At 38.1% G+C, this 22,374-nt stretch overlaps 1 protein-coding gene and 1 long non-coding RNA gene across 2 annotated transcripts in view; one reads left to right on the forward strand and one right to left on the reverse strand.

Moving 5' to 3' along the window:
- mib1 (E3 ubiquitin-protein ligase mind bomb 1) overlaps window positions 1-22,374 on the reverse strand; it is a 123,010-nt gene that overhangs the window by 1,279 nt on the left and 99,357 nt on the right. Inside the window, exons 12-15 of the mRNA XM_013312647.1 lie at window positions 1,971-2,229; window positions 1,151-1,337; window positions 280-611; window positions 4-199 (exon numbers count right to left, since the gene is read on the reverse strand). Of these exons, the coding sequence (XP_013168101.1) occupies window positions 4-199; window positions 280-611; window positions 1,151-1,337; window positions 1,971-2,229 (974 nt within the window). The remainder of the gene's footprint in view (window positions 1-3; window positions 200-279; window positions 612-1,150; window positions 1,338-1,970; window positions 2,230-22,374) is intronic.
- On the forward strand, window positions 4,447-11,582 carry LOC106118269 (uncharacterized). The gene is made up of 2 exons (XR_001227914.1): window positions 4,447-4,656; window positions 8,621-11,582. It is a non-coding gene; the product is annotated as an uncharacterized LOC106118269 (long non-coding RNA).

Consider the following 22,374-nt stretch of genomic DNA (forward strand, 5'->3'; position numbering starts at 1 on the left):
AACGCGACGGCAACGCCGGCTGCTGCAGCGGCGTGCGACACTCGACGCACTTGCGCATGAGCGGGGCGCAGGCGGCGCAGGCGCACACGTCGCCGCACGGCCGGAACACCACAGTGGCGGGCGCCTCCGAGCACACCACGCACTCGCCCACACGCTGTCGTCCGCTCACCGCCGCGCGGCACGTCAGGCACTTCTTTACCTACAATTACATTTTTATTAATATAAAACCAACAAAATGTTACATTAAACCCAAAAATGTAAGGAATTTGTGCAGCGTACCCTGGCGGCACAGACATTGCAGCAGCATATGTGTCCGCAGGGACGGAACATGGTGTCTCGCTTGGCATCGGAGCACACGAGGCACTCGTCCGCGGTGGGGTCTGCGGCCAGGGAGGGCTCGCCGCTGGCCGGGTCCGGCACGGCAACGCTGGTGCTGGCCACGGCCACAGGTGCGCCCGCGCCTGCGCCTGCACCCGCACTCGCGCCAGCACCCAGCGAGCTGGCCTCGCTCTCCGCCGCCTCGTCGGTCGTCACTCCGGAGCCTTCCTTGCGGCATGTCGTCAATGTCTTGCGCAGATTAGGATCGGGGCACAGATCCAGTGGAGTTTGCCCTGAAATCAAAAAACTTTGCCATATTATATTTTGTATGTATTGAATCACACGAACTTTCCATCAATGAGTCACCAGCTGCAGTAGTTTTAATACCTATTTTACATTTGGTGACGCCCATGAATTGACTATTGGCAGTTTGATACCTTTTATATATATTTAATTAAAGATGATATATATTTTTTTCTGGAATATAAACGTTCATCATTTATTATTTTGTTAGTGGTAAAAGAATCGCAATAAATTTTATTTCCAAATCGTCGTATTAAAGCGAGCAGCCGGAAACTTTTTGCGCTTGTCGAAAAAGTTTTATTAGCAATTACCGGGAAGCAGTTGAAGGTCTGTAATGTATCATTTTCCTCTTGTCTTGTTTCCTTATCGCGGACTCATTTTATGGAATGGTTACCGTTGTTTTTCAGACACAGAAAAAAGAATTCGTAAATCATGAGCAAATGTACGCACGGATGAGCCTTCTTTTTAATTTGTGTCCGCCTATACATATAACTCAGTACTAGGGAATCGTGTGACAGAGAACAGAGACCTTTCTTGTTCTTAAGCGTGAGGTCGGCACCGTGCGCAGCCAGCAGACAGGCAATGGAGGCGGAGGATTTCTTGTCGTGCGCGTGCGCGAGCGCGCCCAGCGCCGCCGCGTCGCGTGCCTCCTGCAGCCGCCGCAGCTGCTGCAGCGTGTGGTGACGCAACGCCTCATGCAGCGCCGTGTCGCCGTCCTGCACCATATACAATCTTGTTACACGTTACAAAGTCATAGATACAATCTTGTTTAGGTATAAACAACTTTTGTTCGGAAATAAAGACTTAAAGCTATACTGTGTTGGATAAATATAGGGAGGATTTCATAGTTCAGACAACAATTGATTCGATATGATAATAATTCGTATATTTTTTACTTGTAGCAATTTAAACCTAATGTTTCAAATATTGGGACTGTATTTTACAAATTATATGCAAATTGCCAGCCTGTTTCCGAGCGAAAAGCATAAAGTTAATGTTTGCAATATGTTACATAAAGATGTCTAGTCTAAACTCTAACAACAATGCACAGCAGGAGGTAGAAGGTGCATAACAAGTGACCGGCCTTCGCCTGCCGCACCGCCGCCGTCGTTCACGCTACTGCAATTTGTTTTACACAAGCACGTACTATACTGCACAAGAAAATTTGTCACAACTACAAAAAGATGAGAAGATATTTACTTTTCCCAAATTATTCCTTTCACATTCCAAAATTATTTCCAAAGTTGATGTTCTATTTAGATCTTAAATATGGCGGAATGTGGTAGATAAAATACTGCCCTATGGTAAAGGTTTAGACAGATTTTATTGTGTGTGTGTGGTTGCGTTACCTTGTCGCAGATGTTGAGGTCGGCGGCGTGCGCGATGAGCAGGCGTACAATCTGAGCATGTTGTCGCTCGACGGCGAGGTGCAGCGCGGTCTGCAGGTTGGCGTTCTGCAGGTCAGGCCGTGCGCCCCCGCGCACCAGTAGCTCGGCCACTTCGGCATGGTTGTTGAGAGCTGCTAGATGCAGCGCTGTGTACCCGTCATCCTTCGCGTCGTCCACAATCCACGGACGGGGCAACTTACCAAGCATTATCTTCATAGCGCTGAAACAAAACATTTTTTCGAATTTTGTATTGTACTAATAAAATATTGCTTTTTATTGACTATTTTGGATTATTAACAATGAGGTACAATTTATTACAGTTAAAACATGCTGCAGTATGTTTATTATCTATAGCTCTCTAGAGAATAGCGGTTAAAATAAAGTAACAAAAAAGTTGAATTAAGAGAAGTCGAAGCTTGGCTCAAGTTTCACGGAGCAATCGAAGTTTTAACACCCCCGCATGGCCAGTTTAAATCTTGAAACCCCCTGCTGAGACTTATTATTAACTTCTATCCAATTTTTGCCGATGTATAAATATAAATATTTGGAATACGCTACGGTATGAAATATGAAACAAGTTGTGAGAAATATGTAAAGCGATTTATGATAAACGTTCAAAGACAATTTTACTAACAATCTTGCAAATTTCTTGTTTAAAAAATCGGAGATAGTTGAACAGAAGATACAAAACATTTTTCAAATACTGTACACGTAATAAGGCGATTGGCACTTAACTATGTAATATGAAATACTTCGGAAACCAAAACATACAAGGGAACACCGTAATAATATAAATTGTGTCGACCGATATGGGAGAAGTTAGGATATTCGGCGCGGTAACATAACGAATGTTCATGCCCTGCGGTGAGTTAGATACTCATAGCCTGAGATAACGGCACTTTCTACTTACGGTCCACAATTAATACGTAACTCAAATTTATTGCCTTTTCGTCTATTACGACGTATTTTATATATAAGATTTTATTATTTCAGAAGCCAAACTATTATCATTATAAATGTAATTTTTATATTGGAAACAAAAATAGACGTAGGTACTCGTTGTAAACCTCGGTAAACATGTTTGGATATATATTGTATTAATGTTTTAATAAAACAAATTATTTTAAGCTTGTACGGTCAGCAAATATATCTATATATTTCCGAAGCTGCAATCATGACGTGGGCCGTCAAAACCGTGACATCGCTAGTTTGGTCAATTAATCCGTGAGCGCTGAAAACCAAAAACTAATTGATAGTTGGCAAAAATAATTGGAAGATTTGTATGCGATGCATATCTGATGTTAATTGTCAGAATGGCTAATTGATGGCTTGCATTTGTTATGAATTATTATTTTAATTGACAAAATGTGAAAAATGATGTTTTAGTGATGAAATCTTAGTAATAATTTGATGAAATATTACTTTTTGTATAAACTTTTATGCGCTGTAGAAGTCTGAAGTCGAAGCTGCTAGAAAGAGTGTTTTTTGTTAGGCCGATCGGCCGATTGAATTTTTCCCATTAAAACGATTGATTCTATGAATTCGAACGGCCCAATGACCCACCAGAAAATAAACTTATCAATTATCATAAATAACTATCTTTCTTTTAATTCAATGTAATTGCAATATGAAGTCTAGATGCAAAAACTGATGGCTTTATAGAATCAAATCTCTAGAATCCTAAACTTATTTTATATTTCAAGTTAAGCGAAGCGGCTACTCTACTTGTGTGAGTTTCAAATTGTGATTGATTCGGTCTATTGAACCGTGAATCCTGTGTTTGATCCATATTCGAAGACGCATATATTGTAACTTGGAATTCATATCAGTTTGAAAACTCAAGAGATGTTTATTTTGAAGTTAAGAACAATCATATTTGTAAGACGTCTACAGTTACAGGTTACAGTTTGCCAGAATAAGTAATCAGTTAGCAAAAGTGTGCATTTTTACATTATACTACAAGAAACGAGTCTGTGACGCTTCGTAAACAAAGAATTTCCTAATGTAAGTATATTAGGTATTTAGAATGATAGTATAGGAAAAGAAATTCAGAAATTTTCTTTAAACTTCCTTACAACATAGTTGTAAAGTTATTTAAAATAGCCGTTGCAGAAATCGACACCGGTGAGATGTGAATGAACTCGGATCAAAAATAGATCAAGACTTTGAATTTGTTGTTAACTGAATTTAAATGCAGCGGCTGAACTGATCTGTGTTTTGAGTTTCTCAGTAAAACCGAACTCTAATCGATTCGTTTATACATTTTGTGAAGCAAAGAATATCATTTATAGGAATTTGAACTGTCTGTTAGTTGGTAGTAATCATTGTGTAAATGGCAACAAAGAATTAGTTGGTGTACATTTTAATATGCTCGGTTACGTTCGAAGAGTAAAAACGAACGAACTAATTAAATAGGGTCAAACGTCGTCGGGCGTCGGCGGCGCACGCTCATGCGGCGCTGCGCGGCGTGCGCGTCTTGCTTTGCGCAGGCGCAGTCGCCCTCCACACGGCTTGGGCGCGCCTCGTGCCCCACGCGACTTCTCCTGTCTCCGTACGATATGTGAAAAGACAACATTGTACCACACAGTGATCGCATTGGAATTGAAACGTGACTCAATAAGCAATTGATAAGATTTATACGACAGTGGTAAGTAATATCGGTAATGAAGGTTGTCACAGATTTAACGTAGCTTCATTAATTTAGATACATTTCAACTTGTGTCGAAACATAATAATATGGTAAAGTTTAATTCTTATTACTTTTTTCATTTGTTATTTTAGTTGATTATATGATAGTAAAAGGTTGAGCGCGTAATTATTAAATGGTGACTGTTTAAATGAAGTCTAATGTATTGAGTATGTGTGTTGTGCCGCGGCTGTAAAACGTTGATGGCATGCACCGCAATGATGCTGCGCTTCGTTCCTCGCTTCTTAGTCATATGACGCCATTGAATTTTTTTAACCATATGTTTTTATCGATGAACAGCTAGATATGTAGTCTACTATTTTGAGTGAACAGAAGCTACATTTTAAATAAGCATATTTTTAACGGGAAAGAAATATTATTAATATAATCATTTATCAAATTAGCATATGAAAGACGACATATACTAAATTTTACAAACCATGTACTGAGTACCGAGTGACGAGTATTGACTAATTCAAAATCTAAATTGAATAATTGCAACTTTGCTTAGATTAATTATAAATATAATTCATTCTGTTTACTTTGCTCTGGTGCATTTATAACTGTTATGGGGTTGTCTAAGAGACAGACCAGAGACAATTTTAACTACACTTTATCATATACATAACATCACAAATATATAAAACATATGTGATTTTAAGTGATAACTTAGTGAACGCAACCCTTGAAACAATCAGATATTTTAATGTAACTTTCAATGTTATTTTACAAAGTATACAAAATACGACAGCATACTTTGTTATTAAAACGTTTCAATTTGTTACCTCAAAGTAATTACTGTAGGAAATAGAAATAATTTGAATTCAGTTCAGCGCTATACAAAAACGTTTACGTTCGCAGCGGCGAAACTTTCTCTTATATAAGGCAAAAGCTTTTTTTTATGTAATAGCTAGGAAACGGTTTGCAGATATTCGGTAAGTTAGGGAAATTTACGAGCGACCTGAATCCCGGTGCCGGATTGTCGATATTGTCCTAACGGTGGAAATGCAATGAGTACTTACGAAAAATTCAACAAACTTTTTCTTACAATATCTTTAGAGTAAGCTTTCTTATTCTTTTTGACTATTTTTGGCTAGTTTTATTTCAAGATTGTTATTGTATATCTATCTTTGAGTTTAGAAACATTTATTAATTAGAAATTAAATATCTATTGATATACTATCATACTTTTTTTTAAATATTAGCAGTTTTTTTTTAATATTTCTTTTACCATCCCAACTAAGCTGTAGGCTTGTGCTAGGATATGGTTTACGACAATAGTCGAATGGCGGGATTCGAAGCCCCAACCTCGTGATCGGAAATCCGTACCCTTAACCATTAAACTATTGACGTTTTTTTGAAGTAACACTTTCAATTCATTTTTCTATTGTTTTTGAAGAAGCCTGTCTTTTGAACGTTTCACTTGAAACATTATTGTTAACTTGAATTTGTATTTGTCAAAGGAAAATGATTAAAGAGTCGAATAGGGTTGTGAAATCTGTCATATTTAGACCCACGTCAAACAACTTTGGGTTCTTGGCACAGTATGTTTAATTTAAAATTTGTTGTTTGCGTATGTAAATCAAAATAATATGTTTTATAGATCTATGATATTTGTTTATATCAACTTATTCACTATTTTTGGACAGTTTACAGATTGTTTGAAATAAAAGTCATAGTTTTAAAGTGAAATTTCGCATTTTATTTACGTTATCTGTTCCAAGCGACTTCGGCCACTTGTAGTTTAAAAATATAAAACATGTTTTATTCCATCCCTAGACCTTTTATTTTTTACCATTTTTTTTTATTTTTGGCTTACAATTTGTTCGTAAGCTTAGTCGAATAATGAAATTCAAAGTTCATTCTAATGTTTTTTTTAATTCAAACGATCCTAATGAACATTAAAATGGTGTGTGAATGCAACAAGACAATGCACCCAACGTCATTTGAACACAATACTTAAGAATTTGGGCAGACTAAATCATAGCATACATAATCATTTTATTTTCATAGGTCTTCTTGTATTTGATCGTTACCAAGACAAGATAGTTATACGTACTATAAGTATTGGACTTATATATATTAATTTAAATGACTTTGATGACGTGCACTCCCTTTATCATTAATCTATTTTTTTTAAATAAAATATAAAATATTACCAGATTATTCATACTTTAAACTAGGATACAGTTCGCATTAATCGAATATCAGGACTCGAACTTACAACTCCAATATCTGTAGTCCGGTTAGTGAAGCAGTTGCTGCGATTTGGTAGTAGTTTGACAAATGTCTAAATATATTTCGAAGCGCAAAAATTTCCCACAAAAAAGTACTTTAATATACATATAATCGGCTACGTAAATTAAAAAACGTGTCGGGTTAACACAAAATTAAATTAAATACATATAAAGGGCCAATGCTCAATAATTATACAATTTAAAAACATATATTCGGACGTCAAAAGCCAAAATCACTTTTGACATCATGGGATTGAAATTCATTTTACTTTGAGACATATTTATGTTTTTTTTTTAAAGAATAGGAAGGTGTGAAAATTTGGGGCGGTTAATGTGAACCCACTGCGCATGTTCTATTGTGATTTGTACTAAGAAATTTTCGATCCATAATACATATTTTATTGTATAACAACTGTAGATGTTAATAATGTTAAAATTTAAACAATGTATTCTTTATGCGAATTATAAAATAATGCGTGGAATAATTTATATTTCGGGACGTGTATATTAACTACGATTTTTATTTTACTTAATTGTAGTAATAACCGTGTTGTTTTGAATCAAATAAATCTCCTGGAACAGGGAAATTAAAAATACCATTGGCGGAGCGCAGAGAGAAGCGCGCTGCTTTATGTAAAATATACAGTGGTTATAAATCAAAGACCGAAGGCGGGCGGCGCGGCGTGGCAGCGTGGCGTTGTCTCTGATGCGCCGTGAACGGTCCATGAATCACCCCGCGCCACTTCGATGCATCACGTACTTGGAAGCCGATTAGAAGCCCGGCTCCTCGCTTACTTTAAAATTTTATTTAATGAATAATTTAGAGGCAGCCGCGACGATACATAATTTACACGGTCAATACGATACGTGCGGGCGACGTAAGTGATCATATTCCTACGACAGCGAGCCGATTCCCCGCGGATCCGGAATAGTAAGTTATGGAAATGTGCGATTGGGGCAGCACGGACAACTGCGGCCAATAACAATGTCGCATTAATATTCAACAGGCGTTCTTTGGACGTTTTTATTCCGCGGCCAGCTTCACCATTCTTTACTCTAGAGCACAATTTGTATTTCTTATGAAATTGCAATGGATCCATAAAAATATATTCACCGGACGGAGATTAAATTGCGATCATCTCTACTTTCATTCTTTTCCATTATTTTAAAATCAAAAGTGATAGCTTAACTTCAAACATAGATTTTATATTTATTTTATTCGATTAATATTCGTACTTCGCACCGGTTGTTAATTTTGTACATCATTTAAATCAACGTAGCTATTGTTTAACCATCAAGTTCTGTAACTTTGGTAAAAAAATATATTTTATGTTTACAAGTTTGAAGAATCCTAGTATCGAAATGCTAACAAAAGTACGTTACTTTGAGCAGACAAAAGATGACTTGGCCGCCGTCCCACTTGTTTGTCTACAAAAGTTTGCCAAAATTCTTTTATTGAGTGAGCGGGCGTAGCGGCGCGCTTTACAGCCGGCGGCGGAAATTCTCGGCTACATTACGTCGCCACATTACTTCGATAGTTTACCCCTACGCTTATCCTCATCAAATCCATAGTATTATTTTTTCACATACAATCTTTGTACATTGTCGATTGTTGTCTCTAGAAGAATGATTTTTTTATGCTACTAATGAACGACTGAATTAAAATAAATGTTGTCTTAATGTTTCAGAGGTCAGTGAACGCAAAGGATTGCCAGATCTTATGATCTGGCCTATGTATAGGCCGACTACCCCGCGGGAGGTGACGGTGGTGGATGGCGCGCAACTAATTATAGCCTCCCCTCCAGCGAGATGATGGCACGCCGACGGGAGCGCGCACATGTGGCGCCCGGCGCGGCGGCTACGAGCTCCCTGCCCCGAGCCTATGGTTATTTCCGATACGGTCGCCAAGCGGCGCGGTGAGTGGCGCGCCTTACATAAGAGACTCCAGCGCGCGACTCTGTGGTTCGCAGCAGCGGCCGGCCCTTGCGCCTCGCGTGCAGCCACGCCGCTAGCTGCAGGTCGCTGCACGTTCGGGAAACCGATCCGACGGACGCCCGTCGTCCGATCTATTTCGGGAAAATACAAATTTGGAATGGACGGCACTCGCGACTCGAAAGCGAACTCCGGCGGCTGAATCCATTTTTAGAGGTGGCGTGCGCGTGCGCAGCGATCGCGTCGCCAGTGCCGTTCGAGCTGCTCGCCGGGTCGCAGGCGCGCCGCGGCGCCGCGACCCTCTCGCACGGACGGCCCTCAGGCCCGTGACGCGCCCTGCCCTCGCCCCGGCAGCGCGGCGTCATAACTAATGGCAACACCGACCGAGCCAGTGCAAGAACAAGCGGTTCGACAGTGCAACATATTGAAGATAGAAAATTGAGCCTTGCGCTAGTTCCGTGCTTCCTTACTTCCCATAGTGCTATTATTCATATGGAATGTAAAGAAGTATGGAGCTGCGCGGGCGGACCCACCGCTGCGGATCACTGCTACTTTCTTACGTGACATCCAACTAATGGACCTGATTTGTGCTTAATGTTACAAAGTGCTATTCGAATAAAAACATTGTTACGTCATCTTAAAGTAATATTATCTATGTTGTTCTGTGATTTCTGAATTAATTCGAAAAACTGAAATTGACAGTAAACCGGTTTAAAAAGTTTTATCGATTCAACAAAATAAACAATACTTCCAATTTCGAGTCGACAGTGTGCGGTTACAAAACGTTTAAAGTTGAAGTAAAAGCGGGAATTGTTCGTCGGGTGGCGAGTTGTCGTAAAATAACATCTGGCGCAGAGTAGGTAGCGGTTCTGACTAAGGAAACATAAATAAACGTGCCTCCGACGCCGGCCGGAGCTCGAAACTTCTCCTGAGACCAAAATTATATTTAGCTATGGAGAAAAGTATGGCACGCCGTCGATGTCCGAAAGATCTATAAAGCAAGTTATAAAGATTTGACAGTTCGATTTAATTTCAAGTGAATCACTCGCGAATTAAAGAATACAAACTGCATAGAGTTGAAAATTAGTTTTAACACTTTCTCATTTCAGTATCATACGATTTATACGTGATATATTAATGTAAATAAGTAAATCATTAAAACAGAAGCAAGTAGGTGTGAACAGGACAGAGGTAGAAATGTGATATTGTCAATGTCAGGGTGTTAGCAAAAAAACGGGCGGGAGACAAAAAGAGTCGGTCGGTGTGCCGCGCCTGCGCCGCATCTGGGGCGCGCCCGGCATGCGACCTCTTGCCCACCCATTTCTGCGCTCTTAAGAATCGTACTGCTTTGTTTCCTGCATTGTTTCAACTTACCTCATGGCACATTACAAATATTAGTGGATGCAACCAAATGTTCAAAACGGATACGATCCTTTTGTATGCAACTTCTTTTTTTGTACCATAAACGATTCCGTCGAATTCATTAAAATAATAATACAGCATAGTATATCCACAGCCGTTTTTTGTTATTTATTTATTATGTTTCAGACTTTTAGAATTTGCTTGTCGTATTATTAAATCAGAATCAGTGTATATAAAATGTACACTTAGATTATTTTTGATTGTAATATTGTTTAACAACATTAAAGAGATGATCGTCAATAATATTAGTTGAATGATCTTCGTCAATTAAACAAATTGCTTCAAGTTCGAAGAGAATTGAAAGGAATGTTGATAAAGCAAGTCTGCGTCAACATTTCTCTTAATGTACATTAAAGAAAAAGTTTGCGTTTATTGTTTCACTAGGCGGAGGAGTTGGACGTGGCGGCGGGATTGGGGCAATGACAGCGCGCGCGCATTACAATGAGCGGCTCTCAGGAGGCGAGAGGCGCGCCGCGGCGGGCGCCACCGACAACGTCTCGGACGCCGGGTCCGCTGTACGACGTCCGCCGCATTCAATAGCGCACATCGTTCCGCGCTATAAACCCGGGATCGACCCGGCCCGAGCCCTTTAATACAGCACGCATTTAACTACGGCACAAAGGAGCGCTCTATGAGAAAGGGATCTTGACCTACCAGTTCCTGCATAATGTTCGACTTAAAAATATCGCCTTTGAAAAACAATTTATTCATGCATCTCCGCAACGACTATTTCTAACAAAAGAATACGAAACTAGACAGGGGGATAATGAAAGCTAGTCAAAGCCATTTTAATAGAGTTACTTACGTGCAATTCGGTTACGTATTATTTTTTTAAACATTGCATGGGTGAATAGTGTGTGTGTCCGAAGGGGTAAATAACATAATAATAATATTTTATAATATTACAATACATTGTTTAAAAATGTTAGTTGCTGTGTGGAAAATTAATGTGTTGCTATAAAATAGGTTCTGATTTAATGTTCCAATGAAGACATAAAGCTCTGGATTGGCCAGCGATCGTGTTATGGCATCGCTTCTCGCCGGCCAGTGCTAAAATAACCAGCACAGGAATCTTTGGCAGAGGTCCAGGTGCGGCGATTTTCTCACTTTTCCATTCACGTGTATTTTAAATTTAATATCAACTCATATACAATTTCATTACGTAGTAATGTAATATGAATGTTTCTTTCAAAGTTATTTTGTCGTAACGAATGGCATACATTAAATTATTTTTAAGCTCCGTGTGCAGAGGTAAAATGAACATAACTGATACATTTAGAATAAAAAGTTAAAAACCGTACGTGTAAAACGGAGTGAATAAAAATTAAGAGGTGAATAGAAACAAAATTTGAAAAGCCTTTTCGCCGTAATATGATTTTTGATATTACTGATTTTATTTGTATAGTAAAACGCAATTTAGTTGATTAACTAACAAAAAATCATGCAATATCATGGTGTAAAAACTATTTCTAGCTTGGTGTCTGTTTACATCTCGACTTCTATTCATGCCGATATTACGATATGCAAGTTAATTTAAGATTGATTTTAGACTAAAAGGAACTACAAAGATGTGATGTATAACATTATTATATAAGATTTTTCTTTATCCCTAGTAAATATTTAGTTAGTAAATTTATTAGAAGAACAGCAAGAAATCAGAAGAAAAATTCGGATTTTAACAGCTACGAATTTATATTTTGTTAAATATGTTAAATCGCCGTTCCAATTATTAAATAATATAACGTAATTAATAACATATTTTTGGTGATCCTTCCCTCCTATCCCTCAGAACTTGATGACAAAATATGTTTGATGAAATATAAATATTCTAAACATATTATCATTATGCTGCTAAATACGATAAAGCAAAAACATTTTACTATGGTTATATCTAAAGCTAAAGGAGGGGTATGCCCAGCAGTGGGCATCATATGGCTGAAGAGAGAGAGAGAGAGAGAGAGAGATAGAGAGATTATTAGAAATGCATAGCTGAACAACTAAAGTATCTTATGTACCCAGCGGCAATATTCACATCAGACATCTTTTGGAAGTATCACCCGTCTAACTCTTTCTTCCCGTTTTAATGTATGTGTCTAAGAATGAGGCTTTCATTGCGATTTTGACGAGTGAGGTGTGTTGGAATGTCAAAGGTTACAATAATTACAAGTATGGCATGTTTTTAGATGCATTTAACAAAAGTTAAAGTTACAAGCTAATCGTTTTAACATGCTAGTCAGTCATACAATTGGTATTGTGGTCTGTCTCAAAGCAGTTTAAGATTATCTATAAATAAATTATTCTATAAATTATTTATTCTATATAACAACTTGTCTTATTAGTCACTAAGTAACTGTATATGTATATTGATACATAACTTACTTGTTAATATATAATCTTAGTAAATCCTTTGAAGACTACTGTTACAGGAGACGACATAACAAATTAGATAAGTCGTCATAAAGAAAAAGTTAAATAGAAATATCGAGTATAAAAGAGTACCTATTTTCTTTGATACCAGAAAGTTATCTATTAAGCCTGGCAATATTAACTACAAATGCGACATCTACAGAAATGTATTCAGTACGAAACAAACGTTTACGAACCAATAGCAAGTATTTTCACAATTATCCAACAGATGGCATGATCAAGTTAAAATAAAATTGATTCATCGATGCTGTTCTTTTACAACTCATGATTTCGTCCGGTTTGTTAACGCTGAATCCAAATTTATGACATAAATTGCTCATTTAATATCTTGGACTAATTTGACATGGTGATCAAATTGTCTATGACATTAAATGGTTATTGTTACTATTTGCATTGAAAGGCGCTGCTGACAAATTTTCAGCTTCGCTAAACTGTCTTGAAACTAGGGGCTTTTGGGTTAGTATATTTTTTTTGCTTTGTACGTATTAATTAATTTCACCCCAGTAAATAACTCGTCGTTTTAATATCTCTATAGATGGTCTTTATGAAAATAGTAGCGTACATTAGCTGTTTCCCTAATAGTTATTAAAAGTATACGGGTACGTTGAATTAATTTTAAGGGCCGTAGTTTACATATTCTGCAGAGATCTATTAAACAATGTTTTCGGTAAGCGTATCTTAAATGAGTAATTAGCAGCACATGTGGCAGGCGTGTCGGGGCCGGGGTCGCTCCGGGCGGGAGACAGGACCAAGCCAACAAGCCATCAGTAACGCGCCGCCTGCCGCGGACTGCGCCGGCCCACAGAAAGGATAATAAAGCGATGCTAAATTATCTTTTAAAACAATTAGCCGCAACTTATGCCTTTGTTGTACAGCCCTTTAAGGTCTTTGACCGGAATGGCGGCGGTACGAGCGTTTAGAAACAACCTCGTAAATATATATTTTTGGAGCATTTTGATTGTAGAGAACTGAGATAAATTTAAATTAGAACAGTGTAAGCTTTTAAGACACGTCCACAGTAACAGAGCACAGTGCATGAGCTCGTACGACTCGTGTATTCAAATTAATCATGAGCTCGCGCACGTCTGCACTCATAATCACGCAACAGCTACTCAACGCGTGTGCTTCTTGTACGCACGAACACATAAATAGCATGATTTTAATCAAAATCAATTTACTTTTGCATACATACTTATTAGTAGATTACAATGGTAGTGGAAGAATTGTATTCCGATTATGACGAACTGGGAGGTGGCTTTCGAAAATTAATCTGTAGTATAACTACATGGTACAAGTAGTTGTAGGTAAAAAAGGGGATATTTAATTTATTGATTGCAGATTATTATCATACTGCAGGGACGAAATGAATTGTAAAATATGTTGTGCGGTGTAGTGGCATGCGCTTGTGTCATTAACATTTATTAGTCGATGGGGGCTCGGTGTGCGTTGTGACGTAACGAGCGTTTGATCACCATTAAAGTATCGCAATTTAATGCCGCCGCCACTTTAGTTACAACTTTTAGACACCTATATTCAAGGCTAATATTATTAATTTGTGCTTACAATCTCTATACAATGACCTTTATTCTTTAATGATTTCATCAATCTTTGCGTGTATCAAGACTTCAGTATGTAAATTACATCTAAGATCACTAAAATAAGTGCACAAGCAGTTTTTACTGTCACTTTGGTAAAGACGTAAAAAGATGCTACTATTTGCTTTATTGTGTAAATATACCATTTCGTCTTTCGTCAATTCACGTTCTTATTCCTCACGATAAATTTATTAGATGTCGTACGTAGTTTAATAAGTCAGTAGCCTATATGTTTCTCTAAAACCTTTTATAATGAATTATTTTTATTATACCTTATATATTTTACTAGATAGCTATGTAATATATTACGTCTAGTATATGCCAGTAGATATTATCATATATAATTAATCTCTCCGCGCTAAACAAGATGTATGTGTATCCACGTTCGGTGCAAATTACTTAAGTTACCATAAATTATGTTGGAAAGTCAATGGAGCTCAATAACAACGTCTAAATTACATACGTCGACATTATAACTAAGTTGGTAAATTGATCTTGGTAGCAACGTATTTAAATTACCTTAATAAAAAAATTAATGTCGACTTTCTTAACATGTAAATGAGTAAAAACTTGCGTGTACAGAAGGCACAAAGAGGAGTGTTGATGAATTGAAATAGAAAGAAAAGGTTCTCGAGGAATTTTACGTAGGAAATAATCCCGAAAGCGACCGACACAATTCCTCATTTCATTCACGTTCCCCCGCGATGAAACTTTTTCTCTGCAATTTTTCTGTAGATGGCGGGGAGATATCAGGTGGGGAGTGTTGCCAGTCGCGGCACGTAGCTCTGGCAACCTCCCGAGCCCCGAGCCCCCAGCACACTCCGAGCCCTCCGCAGCCCGCCCGTTGAATACAAACTTCATTAGCTGTTTGATAATTAGCCCGTTAAACGCCTCTCACTCGCTCACCATCTCTTGCTTCGAATGCCGTCTTCTAATCGTCTGCATCTAAGCGGACGCAAAATAATAAATACAATATTGCAAATGCAATAAAGCAAAATAAGAAGACATTAAGACAAAATTTAAATGATTGTGTAAACTTTAGTGAGACATTATACTAAACTGATATATAGACACGGCTAAACACTCACGTATATTCGTATCTGATTGTGGTCTCTCGTAATTGTTTGTATGCCACAAAAATCTTTAGTCTCTGACAATTTAATTTGACTTCTACAAGTAGGATTTTATGTGACGCTTTATCATTGGAAGGGTTTCTTAAATTAATTATTTCTTGTATAAAATTTACGTGACAAACATCTTATGTTATTTATTTTCTAACAAAAGTATCCGCTGACGCTTAGAATTTAAATGTTGTATTGTTGAAGTAACATACACAAGCTATTAATTACCGGTAGTATAAAAATCCTTTTCAAGGTTCCTGTGAGTGCTCTGAGTGAGAAACAAAAAAGAAAAGATTGATATAAATAAATGTAAGTTATCACACACACACACACACACACACACACACAGTGGGAATAGTAATTTGATACTTATAATTACTGGTTTTTACATCTACTCAGCGGTTAGTGTATGTGAGGACAAAACAAAACTTACCGAAATTTTAATTTTTCCTAACCTAACATAACAATTTTAAGGCCTTCTTATTTACAAATAATTAATGTAAATACATAACTAATTTTTGTTGTAATATAGAATTGCAATCATCAGAATACGGATGGCCGGTCATTGACATTGAAGTCTAAAATAAAAACGTCTCATCGTGCACATTTTATAAAACAATTTCATTGTAATTAAAAAGAACTTGATGGAAAATGTCTGAAATGAATCATTTAATTGTTCATTAGAGGAGAATACTAAAGAGGAACTTCGCAAGTGACGGAAAATAAAATGCGACAATTTAACCGGAACGTCAACGGAAGGAAAATTCGAAACAAAAGAGCCATCCGCCGTCTAGCTGCGATGAACTTAGGAAAATTAAGAAACAATGGGTTACGAAATGTGTTTTCTTTAGAACTATCGCAGAAGTACTGGGTACTTCGAGTTTTACAGCTAAACTGGTAGGGAGGCCAATGATACTACGTGCTATAAAACTAAACTCGATACAAACCGTTGCTTTAGCTTAACCTCTAGTGTTAGCTAAGCAAGTTTTAGGATGTACATGCACTAGAATATGTTCTAGTGCACTAGGATATTAAAACTAAGCTTAATGATTATTATATTTTTTTAGACATTATTAGTTAGAATCACTTGGCGCGAATGGCGCGCTTTCGTTTCAAAGTCCTGTGTCAGAATGATTAGAGAGGGGACATAAACGTTGACATTTTAGTAAGGCTAGTGTTGTGCCAGTACACCGGCACAGTGTCGGATTTTCTTCGTAACTATTTATATGTAGGAAATAAAAAAAAATTGCTTACAATGTCATTTCACTTTGACAGTGTTCTCTGATTTAACTGCTAACATCCATGAATCCAATTGAGAGCGTGGTATAGTGATACGAAGTGATACAATTTTAATTATAAAAGTAATCATAATTATCGAGTCATTGGTGCATAATAATATCATCATCAGCTTACTATACGTCCCCACCGAGGGTCTCGGAGCCTACCCTTAGTTAGGGGTGATTAGGCCATAGTTAACCACGCTGGCCCAGTGCGGGTTGATTGACTTCACACATATCTTTAATTTTTTCGCAGATAAATATATGCAGGTTGCATCACGATGTTCTCCTTCACCGTAAGAACGTCGGATAAATGTACATATGTAAATCGAAAATCGAAAAACAAATTGGTACATGGCGGGATTCGGACCCAGGACCTACAGATTACAAGTCAAATGCTTTAACCCCTTAGCCACCGACGCTCTTTAAGATATAATATCATCTTATACATCGTAATGTCTGATATTAAAAGACATTTTATAGGAATTCATAAGAACATGACTATCACGAAGACTGCATTTTTTAAAGAGCTCTTTAGAAATCCCCGCTTGATGCTACAAATAAGTTTTTTTGTCTTTTACTCATACATATCGGAAGAGGTAACCTTATTTGCTTTTGCATTAAAGATCGCTTTCCAGAATATTTTAGCATACATAAACGTTTAATATAACGACTTTATGCTGCGTCAAAGAAAGTTATTTTGACATTCTTTTCACATTTTATTGGGTGTATAATTTATGCAAGAATATGTTCAAAGCTACGAAAAACATAGTCTAATTAACATTAAAGATATGTATTGGGACAGTTTCCGATAAAGCCTCGTGTTCAATTGTTTCTCGATGGGAAAAATTTTCTTCTAACATTTTTTTTATCACATTTTGTACTTAATCTTTTATTTGAATTATTCTAGAAACAATAGAAGAAAGTAAATCACATGCACACAATAATAGGGGTACTATTACCGGCAGAATTAATTCATTTAATTTCAAAGCATTGTTGCGAGGGTACACAGGCCTTTGTTTATTTGTTTAGGAGGGTTCTTAGTAATGTCTATATTATTTCATAATAATCTTTGTCAAAAAAGTACTTTTGAATAAAGGAATAAGAGTACTTTAAGTAAAGGCAAAAGTGGGATTTTATTAACCATCTAAATGACTTAACATCAGTATGTAAGTAGTATCGGTATCTGAGCGTAGGGTGGGCTCTTAGATTTCTAGACATCTTTTGCCCGCTACATACGTTCACAGTCATGGTTCAGTCGCAGTCTAACTGTCCAGTTAAAACTGTGCGTGTGTAGCTGGATTAACGCCATTACTGTACCAGTGAGCCTTGTGCGAGATTGAAATTCTGACACTGTGCCACAGTGAGAGTCACGTTGCATTGCTTGCACCGGTACCAAAATTTCTAATTTACGTTAAGACAAACGAGTTGTTAAACGGACAGAGGACTAAGTAGCACTTGGCAATTGAACTGTTTAAATGAATAATGTATTTAAAAATAACAAAAATGTACAAGTGCGGTTTTCACATCAAAGGTATTGGCGCGAAGCAAACAAAGCGCCACGGATGGATTGGGCGGCTTTCGATTTCAATAAAGGATTCGTTTGTTTTTCTTTTAATCATAAACTGGCTTTGCAATTTGCAATAAAAGTGGAGGCTGGAAGCGCGGGCGGGCGGTGCGGGGTGCGGATCAGGAGCGGTGTGGTCGCGGGCAGCGCCGCGTTATTTCGACGTAATTAAAACAAACAGGAGGCGGCCGCCACTCCTCTCTAATTGCGTTCGTGTTGGAATAATCACGGTAACTGTGACAGAATATCGAACCTGATCATGTTTATGCGCGCCGCAAGCGCCGGTGAGTTCGCAACGCGAGAACAAACATTGGATCGGAGGAAAACACTCGCGGCTGACAAATGTTGTAATGAAACAGTACACGAGGCAATTCATGAATGCCGCACCTTAAGTAGCTCTGCTTCAAAAGGCAACGTCATTTATTCAGCTTTAAGCACTTAATTTCAGGACGTTTACGATGATTCCTTCGCAAGAAACAGCAATAAATTTGTTAGGCTTCTTCATGTAATAACGATATAACCACATGCGATTCCTGTACTTATGTAAGCTTTAACCAGCACCTTCGTTTATGCGGAATTAAAAAAATGTAGTAATAAATATAGCCTATATTAATAAGTGATAATTTAGCTTTCTAATGGCAAAATAATTTTTGATATAGTCCAGTTTTTTTTGAGTATTGAGTTTGACTAACAACCCGCCCCAGCTGTAATAAAGGTAGACAAAGATAAAATATATTATTTGAATCGTTAAATAACACCGACTTGCTATTGTTGGTAGATTGTACAAAAAAAATTAAGTGTTTTTAAAGCAATTATAAACCTAATATCCTTTTGGACGAGAGTTTCGGCAATAGAGACACGGCAAGAACAGCGTTTATTGATTTATGTGCGTAAGTAAAGATCCTTGTTCCCACAGGATGCATTTGTAACAACATAACTGTATGCAAATTGAGGTTGTTGGGTACACTGCACAAACTAAACCTATAAAGATTCCTATTATAAAGAATGAATATGTCGGTATATCCATTTCTATATTCATCTAACGCTATATGCATAAAATGTTCAGGAAAACATACCAAATTGCTAAAAACTATGAACATTTTCAAGATTAAATAGTATGAGGAGTTATGCCGTGCCTTTTATAGGTTAACATAGCTGAATGAAAAACATTCTAATTACAGATTAAACAGGTTTAAAATAAAGTCGAAGATTGTTATTAAATTAAAAGATTTTGTCGGAAGTATTTTTAATTAAAGAGTTTACTAAGAGAAATGGGCAATCTCACTACACTGGAAAAGGGCGGCAGCTAGCATACATTTTCTAAATAATCGAAAACCTACTAAAAATTTGTTTTGGTGACAACTATACCTAAATCACATTAGGCATTTTTTTCTTTTACTTATCAGGAGTGTATTTCATCATGTTTCTTAATTCAAGATTAATCATAGCAAATCAAATAATAAAACATAAAAGGAAATATATTTATACTCAATTTAAAAATTCGTGATAATCCTATGTATAAATTATTGTAGCCGGGGTCATTATTCTGGGTGAGTTAACTTTTTTCGCGAGTGTATGGGGTTGTGGTCGGTGTGTAGCGCGGCCGGCGAGGTTGCAGGCGCCGTAGACAGTGCGGCGCGGCGCGGGGCGGCGCAGGGCGGCCGGGGTGGCGCGGGGTGTTGCCGGGCAGCGCGGGGGTAGTGCGGGCGGCGGGCGGCAGGCAGGTCGCGAGCGGCGCGCGGGCGCGGGGGAGGACAGGCGCGGGGCCGGCGCGGCGCGGCGGCGCGATGCTGCGCGCCTCTCAGTCGAGACGCGAGGCCCGCCCGCCCTAGCCGCCCGTAGTGACGCCCGCCCGCCCCGCGTGTTTTACCACGCTTTATCTCTGGCCTCAGGCATACAATCATTTAGTATCGTAACGCGTCCAGATCGCATTTTACAAAATTTTGTCTTTCGTAGAATTTTCAGAAGCTTTTACTTATCTAAAATTTCGTTCATTCCGGGTTTAGGCATCGCGTATTTTCGAAGCTTTCGGATGGACCGGAAGGGGAAGGGGCGGGGGAGGGTCACCGGATTCGGAGGGTAGCGGGGTGCCGAACCCCTCGCAGCGCGGGGTTAGTAGGTTCGCGATGTCGTGTCGCCGCCGGTCGGAATGCATTCGCGGACGTAAAGTAGCGACCTGAGGTGTCGTCGCGTCTCACACCTGAGGTCGGTCACCTTGCTCATGAACGGATAGCTTGCGAGATTCACCGAAACATTTTCGCCTTGTTTCTTTTACAAAATATTTACGAAGTTAAATTGTAAATATTTTTTGGGTCAAATAATTGATACAAGGTCAATCTAGTAGATGTCAACGAACCCCTCGTCTGGGGCTCGCGCCAGGTCGATGACGTCGCGGTTGTCGAGTTAGGATCTAACACGATCTCGACTGATGACGAGGGGCCGCATCCGTTCGTGTGCTATCTTTTCCGAACGACGACTCGGCCGAAGTCTGAGTGCCTACGTGTAGAACGAAGACGGAAGTGTGCAGCGACCGAGAGCGATCAGGGAGGCCGCCGCGTTAACCCTGCCCGAATTAGTGCAGCGGCCGGGACCGAAATAGCGAGCGGCGTGTACGGTTACATGCGGCGCGTCAATGTCGGCGCCGGCACGCGCCGCTCGCCTCGCGCCGGTAAGCTTACACTGCGTCTGCTTGCAGGCCGGCGCGACCAGCCCTATATGTGGAGCCGTGGCTGGCGGCGCGCCCTCCTTGCCATCGCACCGCGCCGCACCGCTCCGCGCGTCCACCCGCCGCCGACTATTCCTGGACTCATCCGCTCCACTATATACACACGCTAAATTCTATGTTTCTAAATATAACACGCATCTATTCACGTCAATGTGGTATCTTAGTTTTGTTAGCTTAAAACAACAAGATTTGATTAGAAAGAAAGAAAGAAGAACGCTTTCTGGTACAAGATTAAGAAGACACTGACACACAAGATGCAAGCAAACGAAGAAAACTCGAAGCTGAAAGCAGCGGCAGAATTTCAAGAAGCAGTTGGTGTAAGACGAAAGTGTTGGCGTTGTTCGCTTTAGCTGGTTGACTTCGGGTCAAATTGTATTTATGTATCATTTGGTCCCCTTCAACCAGCTGTAGTTAACATCTGCTTCGCTTTCACATCTTCTGGCAGATCATCAACGAAGAAAAAACTCGGGACGCAAGCACTCAGTTTATTAAAGAAGTTTCAAGAAAATGTACTATAATTTACCGTAAGTTTTATGTTAAATTAAAATATTATTATAACGTTGAACTGTTAACTTACGTAGGGCTATTATTAAGTTGCTTGTTTGTAATGTTATAAATTAATGTTTTAATTAATATTAACTCCTACTAAATATGTTTTTGCATATATTATGTGATGTTAAACTAAGGTTTATAATATCTATTGTGAACAACATTTTTGTAAACATAATAATATTTTTTATTGATTGGGTATCGGTATAAAAACGTTTCATAAATTATTGCAATGTTAAAAAAATAATAATAAGATAGATTTAAGATACAAAATTCGTTTCATACTTTTTTTAAGTTAATTTAAATAAACGTCAAAACAATTTAATATTATATATTATATTAAAATTAAAAATATATATATGATCCAGCTTTGTTTTAAAGTATAGAGTTTAACTTAGTTTTTTTTAAATCAATATAGTGCAAAAGTTCAGAATGGTGAGAGAGATCTGGCACATTTAATTTCCGAATAAACTTATAAAAATTTTATTGTAAACAAAATATTAAAAAACGCAATGTTTCGCTTAATTCTTAAGAATAAAATGGCTACGGTAGAAAACAAATAAGACCTAAAAAACCCGTACTTTAATACACCTTTCAAACACACGCAAACATTTTTTGCATATGCGAGTAGCAAATGTCTAATGGTATTAAAATGTCAGTTAAATAATGTTGTTATGAATTCAAAGCTTTTCATTAAACTTTTTTACTTTACTTTCGAGCACTTTACGGCACTACGGATGTTTTTAGAACAAGTTCAAGAGAAGCTCGCAATGGAAAGAATTTTCTTTTTGGGCCAATTTGCTTTTGATGCTCTTGATGAATGAGAT

The sequence above is a fragment of the Papilio xuthus genome, unplaced genomic scaffold, assembly GCF_000836235.2.
Source record: "Papilio xuthus unplaced genomic scaffold, Pxut_1.1 DF827597.1, whole genome shotgun sequence".
Classification (NCBI taxonomy): domain Eukaryota; kingdom Metazoa; phylum Arthropoda; class Insecta; order Lepidoptera; family Papilionidae; genus Papilio; species Papilio xuthus.